This window comes from Macrobrachium nipponense, chromosome 44 (genome assembly GCF_015104395.2).
Source record: "Macrobrachium nipponense isolate FS-2020 chromosome 44, ASM1510439v2, whole genome shotgun sequence".
Classification (NCBI taxonomy): Eukaryota; Metazoa; Arthropoda; class Malacostraca; order Decapoda; family Palaemonidae; genus Macrobrachium; species Macrobrachium nipponense.
This window is the reverse complement of record NC_087221.1, coordinates 38,290,075-38,306,269: the sequence shown is the minus strand read 5'-3', so window position 1 is coordinate 38,306,269 and position 16,195 is coordinate 38,290,075. Positions and strand designations below refer to the sequence as shown.

Genomic DNA, 16,195 nt, shown 5'->3' with positions numbered 1-16,195 from the left:
GTCCTCTTCATTTCCTCTTATTATCTCTCTTCTTTCACCTTTGTGTTAAGAGGAGTCTTGGCACATTTTCTCCCCTTATTTTCCCAGTAACCGGATAGAGAATTATTTCATTCTTTATTTATTCCTTAATTTACATCTCTCAGGTTATTTTCATCAGATATATACCATTTTTTTTAAAGTGTTACTCATTGTTCCTTTCTGGATGTCTACCTTTGAAGAAATTAGGATTCCCTGTATATATATATATATATATATATATATATATATATATATATATATATATATATATACACACGTGACGTCATTAGATAAGCGAATGCCACAAGAAAATGATAAGTAGAAGAAAGTCAATACCAAGCGCTTTCGCCTTTATTGTGGCATTGTCCACAGTGCCTAAAAAAAAAGGCAAAAGCGCTTGTTACTGACTTTCTGCTTATAATTTTCTTCTGGTATTGCTTATAAAAATATATATATATATATATAATTCTATATAATATATATATACATACATTTATATATATATATATATTATATATATATATATATGTGTGTGTGTGTGTGTGTGTGTGTGAGAGAGAGAGAGAGAGAGAGAGAGAGAGAGAGAGAGAATTTCTGTGTGAATGCACTTGTGATTAAAAATGGGAATGTGTGTAGCTGACCAGAATGCGAATATACAATACACGTTATTTATCATTAATTGCATCATTGCCAATGCAAAAATAACATAAGAATTGTGGTTTGTACGTACTTAGTACCCTAATAGTGAATAATAGTGAGCATTGGAGTCCATCCTTCGTTGCAGTAGCTTGCAAGAAAGAAATTCCTCTGTTAAAGAGCAGCTTCCTTTTTGTAGACTTTATAATCGCTCGGATATTATGTCGAGAAGCCTGTCGACTCTTTATTCAACCCCTTCAGGCATCGTGTCGATAAGCCCCCTTTAAGCACAGTGTCGGAGTTACTACTTGCACGTTTAGCCAGCTTGTCAGCTTGTCAGACACTGAGCCAGAGTTTCCTGAATTGTTTACCTAGCCTAGTAGACGCGAAGTTTCTAGATTCGTAAGCCAGCCTCGTAGACAATGTCGAAGTTTTCTCAGTTGTTTGGGAAGCTCGGAAGAGTTTACTGAAGTTTCTTGTATGGTTTAGCCCTCTGCTACGAATCGTTTAGACGTTGTGACTAAAGTTTAGCTGAATCGTTTATTCAGCCGCGTAGACATGTGTACGTTTTCTGAATCGTTTTAGTCAGCCGTCCCCCCCCCCCTTCCACCCCCTCCCCTTTTTTATGTATTTATTTATTTTTTTTAATTAATTTTTATTTTTTCGGGTACGAGATATTTTATAGCAATCAGTAAATGTGAGCAGTTTGGGCTGTCTGAATATCTTTTTCTCTGAAGATCTATCTTGCTGTAACTTCAGGTTTTCACGGGGGTTCTACCTTAAAATCTCACTTCAGGGGACCAGCAGACTTAGTTATTGCTCGGCTCTGTCTAGCAATGAATGGACCTGGGTTCGATTCCCGGGCGAGCTGGGTGGGACCGATGTGAACAATACTCTTTCGAGGTTATTGACAAAGGAAATGAATGAGGTTTTTGGTAACCAGCTAGCTGCAGAGAGTCGTAGTAGGAGGAAATGGACAGCAACATCACTTTCTCTCCTTTACTCCATTATTCTAAGACTCAGATTGATAACACCTTATTGATAAAAGATAAATTGTTTAGGCTATGTCTGCCTTTTGTTTGCTTACAGCCATTAAGTATTGAATCATTATATAGAGTTGAACCAGTCGGACGGAATATTATCCAACGGGGATGTCATAGTTTGAACACTCATTAATACGGGAAAGTGGACTTTCTCGTCCTAAGAACCCCCCCCCCCCCCCCCTTTTTTTTTTTTTTTTTTTTTTCCCCCTTTTTTTTTTTTTTTTTTTTTTTATGGTGGCTGGCTAATGAAAGGAGTCGGGCGAAATTTGTAACTGGCTTTAGCGTGCTGGACCTTCGATTATTTGATTATGAACTTCTTTTGATGTCACCCTCGCTCTATCGTATTCTCCAAATCATTGCTCCTACGCTGCCCGGGGGGCGAGGTCCCTGGCGACGAGAAAGGCCCTTTTGGAGTTTCACTAAAAGATATCTGTCGATGCCGATGCCCTTTGAACTCCCCGAGTTAATCCATTTTGTCCAAAATGTATCAGCGAACTAACACACACATACATACATACATACACACTCAGACACATTCATACTACGTACATACATACGTGCACACACACACACACACAGACACACGTGTGATAGTTTTGTCACGAATTCACCCATGAGTGTCATGTACTCTAATGTTTTTTTACCTTGGGAATTGCTTACACTCAAAAGTAATTGACTTATAAGTGTATTTGCCGTCGGTCGGGATTCGGGCCTTTGAATATTGGGACTGATACAGAGATAAACAGTGACTGTTCCATTCAGCTCTCAGTAGATTTAAGTGGATTGAAACAATGCTGTGCAGAGTTTAGTTCGGATTCTGCATTTGAAATCAAAGTCAGTCCATGTCCACCAGGGAGAGTAAAGTACTAAGTTTTATAACACTCAGCTATTCTATGGAGTAGCTTTCATATACTCTCAAATATCAAACGACAAATACCCTTCGCAAACGAATTCATACTGAAGAAAATTGTGACTCGTCCGTTCAATCATCAGAAGAGGGATAAGTTGATAATGACTTTGCTGTACATACACACACACATGTGTGCGTGTTTGTATTCATGTGTATGTATAGATATATACATACATACATATGCTTAAAAAATCACAGTAGATGCACGTGACTTCATGAAATAAGCGAATACCACAGGAAAATGATAGGCAGAAATCCAAGCGCTTTCGTCTAAATAAAACATTGTCAAGGATTCGTTCCTTGGCAATGTCTTAGTAAAGACGAAAGCGCTTGGATTTCTGCCTATCACTTTCCTGTTGTATTCGCTTATACATACATATGTATATATAAAAGTGAGAGAGTATTTAAATCTGCTCTTTGATTGATGTCTTAAAAAGCGATTTGGCCCAGAGGTTATATTGCAACCTGCTGTCCAGGTTTAGTCCCTTTGTTCTCTACTAGTGTGCAAGACAAATCTCTCCGATATTTCTGGACTGTCGCGAATCCTACCATCCCAGAAAAAGCATGAGCTGCAACCTCTCTGCTTGCTTGCTTGTTTGCTGCTTTCTCCAGAAGCAACAGCAGCAAGCAGTGCATGAATTCCACGGTGACTTCTTCTTTTTTTTTTTTTTTTTTTTTGTCGATCTCGGTTACCAGGTCGTGTTTACAACAAAGTTTTCGACAGAGTCAGCGGGGATCTGATGAATGCCGTTGCTGGCGGGGATGACGTCTCGTTAAGAACTGGTTGCTATCGGTGAAATATAGCCAATTTTCTAGCACGGGTATTGGCTATATTCTCCCCCCAAAAGCGCGTTATCACCCACAGTATATTCTCGCTAGCGAGCTGTCAGTTACGTCTCGCAAGCTATACTCTGTTTTTTTCCATCTGTCCATCCGCCTGTGGTGTTTGCGTATGGTACACTGCGTCCTGGGCTTTAGATAGGTTCGCTATGTGTAAGTTTTAGGTAAATAAAAGGATATCTGGGACGTACATTTGCAACTGAAAAGTGTTTCAATAATGTACTGCATGCTAATTACACCTTTGATATTCGAATAGGATATTGTTACTATTGTTGAATGTAACTATCTAAAGCCCGGGACGCAGTGTTACCATACGCAAACACCACAGGAGGATGGACAGATGGAAAAAAACCAAGTATAGTCGTCATGCGTTTCGCGAGATCCTAAATTGCGAACTGGAGACCTGCTTCCTCTGGGCATGAAATGCAAATAAACAGAATTAATAAATGTGATGCATGACGGTTATTAACAGCGATTTGATCATGTTGCCGTCGGCTAGCCGACGCGGGTAGATCTGAATAACTCGTAAGGCATTCGCTATTTACATTTCATGCATTTCGAATTATAACGTCGCATTCTTGTTAATATGTAACTCGGGAAACAATTCTGCGTTTCCCTCAGGGCTGAGGAAGCTGCAACTGGAAAGTTTGCAATATTCTATTTGTATCGCAGTTATGCAGATCTTTATACACACACACACATATATATATATATATATATGTGTGTGTGTGTGTGTGTGTATAGTATATACATATATATATATATAATATATATATATATATATATATATATATATATTTATTCTAAGGAGATACTCGAACCAAGTGTATAAACATTATTACTTACATAGGATACTGTAAATCCTGCATAGAATATTTGAAGATACATAGGAAAAAGCGTCTAAAAAATATATTCTGCCGCTGAAATACTTAAACGTAAAAGATCAGGAAATTTCAATGGATATAAAATACATATTTCTCTAAGAAAGTGTGACAAGTACTTTACTTGAACCCAATTTCAAAACTTCAAAGTATGGCCTAATGTTTACACAACTTTATATAAAAAAAAAATAGCAAAAATCACAAACACAGCAGGGCCCCCAAAAAGGACATTTTTAGACTAAAAAATGAACTTAAGATTATATAACTTGTGTAAACATTAGGCCACACTTTGTAGTCGTTTTGAAATTGGGTTTAAGTAAAGTGATTGTCACACTTTTTTAGAGAAATATGAATTTATATTTATTGAAATTTCCTGATCTTTTACGTTTATGTATTTCAGAAGAGGAATATATTTGTAGACGCTTTGTCCTATATTCTTTAAATATTCTATGCAGTATTTACAGTATCCTGTTTAAGTAATAATGTTATTACACTTAATTGTAGAATTAACTTGTTAATTAAAATTGTGACTTATTTCCGAAAATGAATCTGTGAGAATAATTTGCAAGTTAAGGCTGTGGAAATAATCTTCAGGATAACATTGTGGAATTTTTTTGGGAATGTAAAATTATGGGAAAAATTTGTAAGTCATAGTTGTAGAACTTAACCCGAAGCTAAAATTGTGGAATTATTTTGGAATGTAAAATTATGGGAAAAATTTGTAAGCCATAGTTGTAGAACTAACCCGAAGCTAAAGTTGTGGAATTAATCCGAAAGCTAAAATTGTCGAAGAGCAGCTAAAGTTGTGGAATTAATCCGAAAGCTAAAATTGTCGAAGAGCAGCTAAAGCTAAGAGTAACACAATAAACCCGGAATATGAAAGGTAAATTGAATTGGCATGATCTTGATTGTTGATAGACACCTAGCGTTATCACCCAACTCTCCTCATGCACAACACGTCTAAGAAAATACCACTACTACTACAACTACTACAACTACTACTACTACTACTACGACTCTATAAGTAGCCTCAGTAGTTGAGAAGTTCCTCCTCTTCTTGGTGTGATGGTGGTTTTTTGTTTCCCTAACCTTCCTCAGGAGCAATAGTTGTTATGTTTTTATTTTTTTTATTTTTTTTTTTGGCGCATTACTTCCTTCGGCAGTAGCATCTGGTAATGCGACCGGGCTGTGGAAGATGCCATATATGACGTTTACTCTACTTTCCTTTTTTATGTTTAGCCAAAAAAAAAAACTTGCACGTTAATTAAAATAAAATATTTCTTTAACCACTTCTTGCTTATTCTCCCATTTTTGGTAATGTTTTTTGTAGATGTTTTGTAGATTTTTTGTCAATTTTTTCCACCCATGTGAACTAACTCATGAACTCTGCAGTCATGGGCTATAATGACTTAATGAATTAAGAAAGCCACCTTCTAAAGAATTTCAAACATGTACTTTTGATTATTATTTAGAAATCGTTCGTTTGTTTGTTTTCCTAATTATGTACCCTAGATGTTAAATGGGTGAACTTTTATGAAATGTGAATAATGCAGTCTCTATCACTGACCTAAATAAGTCAAATACTCCTTGACTATATATAGTTTTATGTGTTGACTATTTCCCTGTGTTCTTTTGTTCTAGTCCGTATGATGTTTGATTTTTGATTATGTCAATGATTCTCTTCAGTCGCCTTACCTTTTAATTTTCTTTCAGACCGGCCAGGTTGAGGTAATGACGAAAAAGAAGTAATACTGTAGTACAGGTACGAACGGAGGCAAGGGGGCCTTAGCAGGCTTTGTGGACCAGTAGGTTGGATCTCTCTCTCTCTCTCTCTCTCTCTCTCTCTTCTCTCTCTCCTAACACAGTCGTATCTGTAGAGTCATATTCTTTAGTTTACAGGTTGCAATTGATGTCTTTGATGTACAAGCTTTACAATATTTATTTGGAACGTTTCATTTACATCTTTTATTTATTTAATTTTGTTTGACATGTTTCATTAATTTCACGCCTTCTACTTGCTGCTTTTCGTCACAAAGTCCCAGTTTCATATTTTTTTTTTATAAGAATTTTTGGGGTCCCATTCCTATTGCAATTTTATGTTTCATTGCTTCTGAAAAAAATTTTGGGGGGAGTCCTAATTTTTTTTTTTTTTTTACTTCGGTTCATATTTTGTATTTTACGTTTTAATGCCGATCATTTTGTTATCATCACTGATATTTGACCGCGTTTTCACTTTAAGTTTCCGTCTCTAATCTAAATAGCGCTTCTGTCTCCTATTTTGTCGTCACTTGGTATCTTTCACTGTCTTTCACTGATTGCGCTGTTTTATTTTCTGTTTTCCTTGGTATTTTTTCACTGAAAGACTTCCTATTACTGATTTATCTTCCAATAGACTGGAAGGTTTCTCTGAGTTGCTATTTCCTTATTGTTATTTCGTTATTTCCTTATTTTCATGTTTATTTGGAACGAATTATTTTCGTTATAAAACTTAAATTCTAAATCACTACTCCCTTTTTGACTGGTTTATTTTAATAATCTGCTAATCAAATCATTATATTCCCATTGGAACATTAATTTTGCGGCGTTATTCTGTTTTTTTTTTGTTTTTTTGTTTTTTTGTTTTTTTTTAAACCTTCATACTACATTTCATCTCTACATTGCTTTCCCGTTCTTCCATTTGTTAGGAAAGAGAAATTTTCAGGATTCCTTTAATTTTCTTTCTCCTCTTCTCACCTATTCTCTCTCTTTCTCACCTGTATTTTTTTCTCTCTCTCTCCGTCAGACTTTAACAACGACTTGGTCGTACTGTAGTTATTTTTTTTATTTATGTAGTATTCATTTAGGTGATTGTCATTTCCATTCATTTTATTTATGGAAATCTGAATCGCTTGGCTGTCATTTTCCTTCCTCTTGGTCTATTCATCTGTTATTCAGTCATTTCCCAATTAGATAATCCGTTTTCTCTGGTACCCTGTTATTTCATCCTTCTCTCTTGTGTACGTTCCTCCTCCATGAGAGAACGAGAGAGAGAGAAAGGTAGTCCAATCCTCTGGAACAGTCGACTAAGCCCACCTCGCCCTCCGTAAACGCGTTGTAAGTCAACTGAATGTAAAAGCAATGTTGCATAAAAGCGCTAAATGTGAAGTAAGATGCATCATCAGAACCGTTTGAGACTCAGCATCCACAATGATGACGGGTTATTTTAGCCTTCGGTTGGTTTTGGTCGGGTGGGGATTTCGCTTTAGGCAATTTCACGTAAATTCCTTGATTCCTTTGTCAGGAGAACGCCATGGCTGACTTCCAGACCCTGTCATAATTCGTTCTCTATAGGTGTCGATGCTCGACTGACAGTCATATTCCTCTTGATTTTCGAGGGCTAAATTGAATGTGTTTGAAGTAACTTCATTTTTTTGAGGGGGTTCATTTCCCGAAGGCTAGAATACCGTCGTCAGTGAGTGGCCACTGTGTCGTAGATGTTTTGAAGTACTGAGCTGATAGCCCACAAGTGAAACACACCAACACATGCACAAATTTCAATCGATGTTAGAAAGAATTATGCTTCAATGAATACAGTATCTATATACTATATATATACAGTATCACTCTTCGGTGTTTGTCTGCTATAGACGTCATGTGAGCTTGGTGTCGCTGTATTTCGTTCTTTATTTTGTTCTTATTTCAAGTCGTCATGCGCTCGACGACGTTGTTTTGAAATTTCAGAATGATGCAAATCGACTGGAGATCTGAATTTGTATTTGTTCATTGCGATTAGAGACGTACATTTGTTGCAGAGCACATTTTTCATTTTGATTTTTCGCAGGCTAACCTTTGCTCTTTCATGCTGACATTACGTAAAAGGATGAAGCAATTTAGTAAAGAAGTTAGATTATCTGATTTATTTTTCAATAAACCTCAACTGCCGTGGCTTCCTTTTTATAATTAATCTATGTATCATTTGTTTATTTCAACTCATATCTCTGCCTTCGTGTTTAGTTTCCTCTGCTAATTAATCCAGTATATAAAAGTTATTTATTTTACTATATAAAAAATATTTCTCCATTCAACTCGTAAACGTTGTCCTGATTAACATTTGCAACTATGAACATTAGCCAGCATTTTGTCCTGTGACCCCCTTTATTATTTTTAAATTTTATTCCAACCAAACCTTATAAAAAAAATAATAACGGTAGTATTGACGTGATTTCCAATAAACTTAACGTAGTTGATCGAATTTAACCATTCCTTGTTGCACGTGGTGTACTTACTTTTGTATTCTGTACCCATGAGAAATGACCTTCCTGTACCCGACTGGGGTCAGGATTGAATCGTACTCTCATAAGGTAGACATGACGGCGCATGCGTGCCTTTTGCCTTAAGTGGGACGGCAGTACACAATGCATGAGCTTCTGTTTATGTAGTTGGAAAGCAGAATTCCCTTTCTAATACCTTTTTTCAGTAAGTCGTGGTACACGTGATTTTAATAAAAGCAGTAGATTGATGATAATGATGATGGTGACTCCCAAACCACCTTCTGTCAACTTTTGGACTATCTGTGGCTTCTTTGAATGGTTTATGGGCTTTCAGGTAATTTGGACTCGTGAAAACGCTATTTTGTAAGTTCAGCGAAACGTTTGTTGCTTTCTTTTAGGGTGATTGTCTTGTGTTTACATAAATGTTTTTTTTTCTTAGAAATGCAAGAAAAATTCATTACAGAACTAGTGTAGTACAGGTATCTAGTTCCCCCCCAAGTAATCCGTTGAACAAGAGACCCTGTAGAAACCTTTATTTTTTATTTCTGCATCGTAGTACCATGGTTAGATAACTTCCTAATATTTGTAATAACAAGCATGAATGTGATACCTTTCTGTTTGTCGTATTAGTTGCGGTCGTAGTATTATAGTCTGATTTTTGTTTAGGGTGAATATGTTTGTAATGTATTTAGAAAAAAAAAAGTTTTGCAATAAGGAAAAGACTAGAGACGGGATTTTATATGTCGTTTAAATACAACTCTCGGTTCACGTTTACCAAGTTCTTGGTTGGCTTCTAGCTCACCACCTACCAGTCGACCCAGCTGCAAATGTGTGCCAGTCTCTCCTCGAGTCGAGAAAAGGGATAATGGCTATAGTAGATTCACATCAACCGTGCATCTGATGTCTTACGACGCTCCTGATTGGCTGTTGATAAGCCAATCACAGGACTGGAAACTCTTAAGTCTCTCTCGAGAGCTCACATAAGAAGGATGTATCTTCCACCTCTCCTTGAAAGACGTATCCCCCAGGACAAGTGGAACATACATCCTGCCTATGTGAACTCACGAGAGAGACTGAGAGTTTCCAGCCCTGTGACTGGCTTATCAACAGCCAATCAGGAGCGTCGTAAGGGACGGGCCTAGACATCAAATGCACGGTTGATGTGAATGTACGTACTTATAGTAACCGCATCCCGAAGACTTGATAGAACCTGGAAGGCTTTGCCTCTCTGTTGCGAGCCCATCCATGTGAGGAGGTGGGAAGGCCCATGATGAGAAATATATGTGCATATATTTTTCGTATGAAGCTGTTTTCCCTACTCACAGTGTTGGCCCCTCCCACACCCTAAAAGTAAAGTTTCCCTTAATAATTCAGCTCTGTTTCTCTTTTACCCTCCACATTCAGCAGGTTCCCAAATAATGTAACAGTTTAAACTTGAAAAGAATGAAGTAAGTGGTCCTTAAAAGTAAAACTTGGATGATATATGAACTACAGTTAAAGACAGAGTTGTGAAGAGTCGATGATGATTATGTCATTTCCACATCTGAGTTATATCATTTTTTTATGTATTTAAACGAATTATCGTGTTATGTAATAAAGTATTGTAGCGTTTGAAGCAATTTGTTAGCGTGGTTTTAGGAAATATAATGCTGATTGTTATAATTCATCTTGTCAGCTTGCTTATTGAGAACTCGGTAGTTGGTTTAGTACTGCTACTTGTCATGTGTTTGACAGAGCCGTCAGCTTGATTGATACGACTGTCAGACGTGATTGGCGAAGCTTGTCAGCTTGATTTAACATGCTAGCGTGATCGATGCAAATTGACTTTTGTAAGCTGCTACAGTGTTACGTATATTTGATATCTCATGTTACCTGTAAATCTTGAGCGTCGTACCAAGGCCATCTAGAGGAGATGCAGTGAGTTAGCGGGATTGATAAAACTCCAGTGAGTTAGCGGGATTGATACAACTTAATCGTTTTTAAAAGAATTTTTCGAAGCTGGTTAGCGCGCTTGATACAGCGTCTTAGGTTGTTTAATAATTATTTAAATACGAGTTGCCTGTGCGTAATTGGGAAGGAGAGGAATGAAATTAAAATCATGGTTCGAATTCTCTCTTGTACCAGATGTCGGTAAGAAGTCGATCGTAATTGGCTGCTTATTTTGCTCAGTGCCTGTCATAGAATATAGTGATATCGACTGTGGATATTTACCGTCAGTGATAAAAAATAAAGTTTATAAATTGAGCCTCGCTGTAAACTAGTATTACCTAGGCTTTCGTTAACCTACATCACGTAAAGTGATATGGAGTTGTTAACGCCAACTTTAGATTTTCGAGGAAAATAAAACGAGCTGAGTTCTTTTTATTTCTACCATTATTTGCGCTTGTATTTAAGCCTAGATTTTATCAACGTAGAATGACAAGCACTTCGAATTCTTTTCGCCGATATTTTGAGATCTGCAAGAAACATTTATTGCAGTAAACTTTTACAAATTATTAAATAATATGATTTTAATCTCAGCTCTTTCGTGATAATTATTCCTATTTAGTCGGATTCCATCTCATTGGAGCACTCGATGTGGAGATACAAAGGAAGCAAGTCGTATAAAAAAAATAATGCAACGTCTAGTGGCCTGGAAACATCACCAAATAGAATGATGATTCCAGAAGTTTCCTTTGATGATAATAGTCTCTCTCTCTCTCTCTCCTCTCTCTCTTCTTCTCTCTCTCGTCTCTCTCTCTCTCTCTCTCTCTCTCTCTCTCTCTCTCTCTCAGAGCCCGACTTGTGAGGAAACCGTCACGGAACGGACGGATTGATTTTGAATGAAATTACCCCCGGCGCCAAAACATCAAAGCTCGCAAACGAAGTAGATTAATTATAGAAAGATTATCAAGTATGAAATGGACGTTCTAATCATTTGGACTCATCGAGAAACAAATTATAGTTTGACGAGCGCGAGATTAAGGTTTTAATGCGTCCGGACGGGGATTTGTCTGGGGGAGCTGAATTCTATATTATATGAGTTGATATATAAGGTGTATATATATATATATATTTATATATATGTATATCTCTTTACATCTATATAGATATATATATAATGTATATGTGTGTGTATGTTAATTATAGATTATATATATTATATATATAATATATTATAATATTATATAATAAATATACATATAATTATTAGAATATATATATAATATATAATATAGATATTATATAATAATAATATTTATATATATATATTATATATATTAACAATAAATTATACCATTTTATATTATTATAATATATATATATAATAATATATATAAATATAATATATATATTAATGTATATGTGTATATATATTATATATATAATATTATAATGTAAATTATATGTATCTATCTATCAATCTATATATACATATATTATATATATATATATATATATATATATATATATATATATATATATAATTGTACATAAGCGAATCCCACAGGAAAATGATAGTCAGAAATCCAAGCGCTTGGATTTCTGACTATCATTTTCCTGTGGGATTCGCTTATTATGAAGTCACGTGCATCTACTGTGATTTTTTAAGCATATCATTGCACATACATGTGTATGTATGTTCATATAAAGAATTTTTATAAAGATACTTTGAAATTAGAGAAGATGAACGTAGTGTTTAATCTTCTTCGGTGTGTAAGGTGTTTCACGATTCGTTACGGTGTTAACGTAAGTATGTCCTCACGCTCCATCCAACCAGCGATTCTCCACAGTTCACTATCCTTCACAATTACAGTGAAGGGGGGATTTGATGGCCCCGTTGGGACGGTTGTGGTGGTGGTGGAGTTTTGGGGGGTTGTGATTTCCAGAGTTAACTGACTCTCTTCCTGTTGTGGACTGAAGAGAAAAACATTTTATTTTTTAAGGAAAAAAATTAAATGAAGAATCAGACATATAGGTGTAAACATGATTCCTAATTTCAAGTGAGAATTTTTTTTTCAGGAATATCAGACTCCATATTTTTTTCAGGAATATCAGAGTTCATATTTGTTTCAGGAATATCAGAATCTATATTTTTTACAGGAATATCAGACTCCATATTTTTTTTTCAGGAATATCAGAATCTATATTTTTTTCAGGAATATCAGTCTGTATTTTTTTTTCAGGAATATCAGACTCCATATTTTTTTTTTCAGGAATATCAGAATCTATATTTTTTACAGGAATATCAGACTCCATATTTTTTTCAGGAATATCAGACTCCATATTTTTTCAGGAATATCAGACTCCATATTTATTTTTAGGAATATCACAGTCCATATTTTATTTAGGAATATCAGACTCCATATTTTTTTTCAGGAACATCAGTCCATATTTGTTTCGGGAGTATCAGACTCCATATTTGTTTCAGGAATATCATACTCTATATCCAAGAAAAGACATTTAGAAACAGAAATATCCAATTTTCGCTTATAAAGAATCAGTTTCGAGAGAAACAATAAACTTTCCATGAGGAAAATGAATAACATCTTCTGTTGAAATATATTGAAGAGCCAAGGTCTATTTAAGGGCTTAACCTTCCTGTTTGGAGGCTTAGGTCAGTTGTGCTATGATTCTCAGTCTTAAGGACCAAGAATCCAACATACTTTATATGATATTCATGTTTTCAAGAGAGTTATATAGCACCGATTTCCTTAACCTCCAAACAGGAAGGTTAAGCCTTTTAATAGATCTTTCAACGTAAGATGGTAAGTTTATTGTTTCACTTGGAGCTGATTCTTTTTGTGAACGAAAATTGAATTTTACTGTTTCTAAATATTTTTTGAATGGATATCGAGTGTATTTATCATAAAAATGGGCGTTTATCCAATTTTAAATTGGGAATCGTGTCTACGTACATATCTGATTTTTATCTAAATTTATGAAAACTTTAGTTGGAATTGTGCCTACGTCAACATGATACTTGATTTTTACTGAAATGAAAATTTGAGTTAATTATACGTGATAAACGAATATTTTTTTATGAAGAAATCCAGTATTTCTACTTTAAAAAATGCGTTTTTTTTAAGCCAGAGATTTGTGGATAAACAAAGTTTGTACGGAAAATTGGGGGGAATTTTCTTGAAAGAAGTGGAAAGAAAGGGCCAAAGTTTGACAGTGACGTATTGCGCGAAAAGTCCAACTCAAAAATGTAGTTTCCGTCATTCGATAAAAGTTAGTTTGTTTATTCTGTCCCGACTTTGTACTTCTGACATATTGCGTCTCGAGCCTTTTTTTCCCTTATTGACATTTCAAAATTTGAATACTGTAACTCCGTAAGAGTTTGTCTGTTTGCTGTTTTTTTTATCCCACTTTGTATTCATGAAAGAGTTTACCTTATGATTTTTTCGTGACGTTCTCCCTCGGAACCAAGAAGTATAGAAATCAGACGAAACTCAATTTGTGTTCAGCGTCTGTTTGTTTATCCTCGGAAAAAACAGAGAAGATGGAACGGAGACTCCACACACTTAATTCTCTCAGCCTGGATTCTTTTCAGAGACTTGTCGTTCATTTTGGTGAATACCGATAAGATTGAATGTTGGAACTAGTTTTCATGCCTATCATTTTTTTTTTCTTTATCTTCTCAGCGATTTGAATACGAATATCAGGGAGCTTTATCCCATAAGGATAAACCACGACAAAGGTATTCCCGTTTCTTGATTTGTTTCATTTATCGCATTCTTGCTCTTCCCAGTGACATTCTTGTTTATTTTTCCGCTTACGGTCTTTTCGTTTTACGGATACATGCACATACACACGTATAAATTTAGACACAATATAACTGAATCTTTGCCCTCACGAAATTTATCTAGCGCTGTCAGTGCACCTCATGTGGTGCGCTGTAGACAGTACTCAAGGTTCTTTGCAGCGTCTCTTCGCCCCTGGCTGCAACCCTTTTCGTTCCTTTTACTCTACCTCTGTTCATATTCGCTTTCTTCCATCTTCCTTCCCAACCTCTCCCAACTATTCATAGTGCAACTGCTTTGAGGTTTTCCTCCTATTACCACTTCTCAAACCTTTTTACTGTCAGATTTCATTTCAGCGCTGAATGACCTCATAGGTTCCAGCGCTTGGCCTTTGGCCTAAATCCTTTATCCTATCCCAGTACGATTTTGTCGATTATATGGAGCAGAGAAGGCATATGTTTGACACGCATATTATATACATAATCGCCTTCTTTATTCATGTTTTCTATTTACGGTATTTGTTGAGGTGCCATTTAGTCCTAGACGATGTATATATAATATATATATATATATATATATATATATATATATATATATATATATATATATATATATATATATATATATATATATATATATATATATATAGAGAGAGAGAGAGAGAGAGAGAGAGAGAGAGAGAGAGAGAGTCTTGCCTTACCACACCATAACCACTTGCTTTTGGAAGTTTGTTTCCACATTGTCTTTAGAATTGTATTTTTAACCACAGAATAAAAAGTAGGTTCAGCCTTTCTTTAAAGAGAAAAGAGGCTAGGTTATTTTTAAATTCTTTTCTTCTGGCTTAGGCCTGTTGAAAGGAATGTGTAGGCCTATTCAGTGGTCTTAGCATTAAACGAAACGACTTGGGGTAGTTTATTATACGCGTAGATTCACTTATAGTCACCTTCCTTAATTTAGCGTTGGTGTAGAATGCTTGCAATATTATCTATGGTCACTTTTCCCACCTTGGAGCCATCTAAAGACAATAGGGTATTTCACTGAACGTCAAGAATGAAACCTTCACCCTTCTTCCCCCCATCTCTCAGCCCCCCTTCCCCCAGCCCCCAAACCAACGTCCCATATTGTGTCTGTGTAGCTCTCTCTCTCTCTCTCTCTCTCTCTCTCTCTCTCTCTCTCTCTCTAACCTTCTTTATCATTTTCCCCTGCTTCCCCTCTCGTGTTTTCCGCTGTAAAGATGCTTTCATAAAGGGACCGGAAGGACATAAGGTAAATAGCGCTTTGTTTATTTTTGTTTAATGCAATATCCCCTCGTTAACTTCTGGTGGCAGATTGGGAGAACAATAAATGTCCTCTGTTTATTGTTGTTATTACGTCGTGTTTTCAGCATTTTCCGCCTGCGGAGAGGGACGAGAAAGGGTGAGGTATGATATCCAAACTTATATGTAAAATATATATATATATATCCTAATATATATATATATATTATATATATATATATGTATATAGTATATATATATATGTGTGTGTATATATATATATATATATAATATATATATATATATCATATATAAAAATTAAAACTATGATTAAAAATTAAAAACAAAGTAAAAACAGTGACCCAAGAGGTCAACCAGTTTGCTTCCAGGAATGTGATCAGACCTGATATGATAAAGTAGGCTAAGATGACGTGTAGTATCAGTCAGTGTCTAGTTTGCCGTCATCTGTGGTCATCAAATCATTTGTTTTGTAAACGGTAGTCCAAGCTTCCTGCTTGAGACCACCACAGTGACCTATAACCCAAACGGCCTACATGACTTGTAATCTATGTCATCTGTGTGTATGTTCGTATATTCGAGCTACTGTTTGCTCACTTTATGATTTGTAAACCAGA

At 35.6% G+C, this 16,195-nt stretch overlaps 1 protein-coding gene across 1 annotated transcript in view; it reads left to right on the top strand.

The window, feature by feature from the left end:
• Positions 1–16,195, top strand: part of LOC135204203 (glutamate receptor ionotropic, NMDA 2B-like) — a 654,480-nt gene that overhangs the window by 443,840 nt on the left and 194,445 nt on the right. The window contains exon 13 of the mRNA XM_064234292.1: positions 6,042–6,056. Coding sequence (XP_064090362.1) covers positions 6,042–6,056 — 15 coding nt within the window. The remainder of the gene's footprint in view (positions 1–6,041; positions 6,057–16,195) is intronic.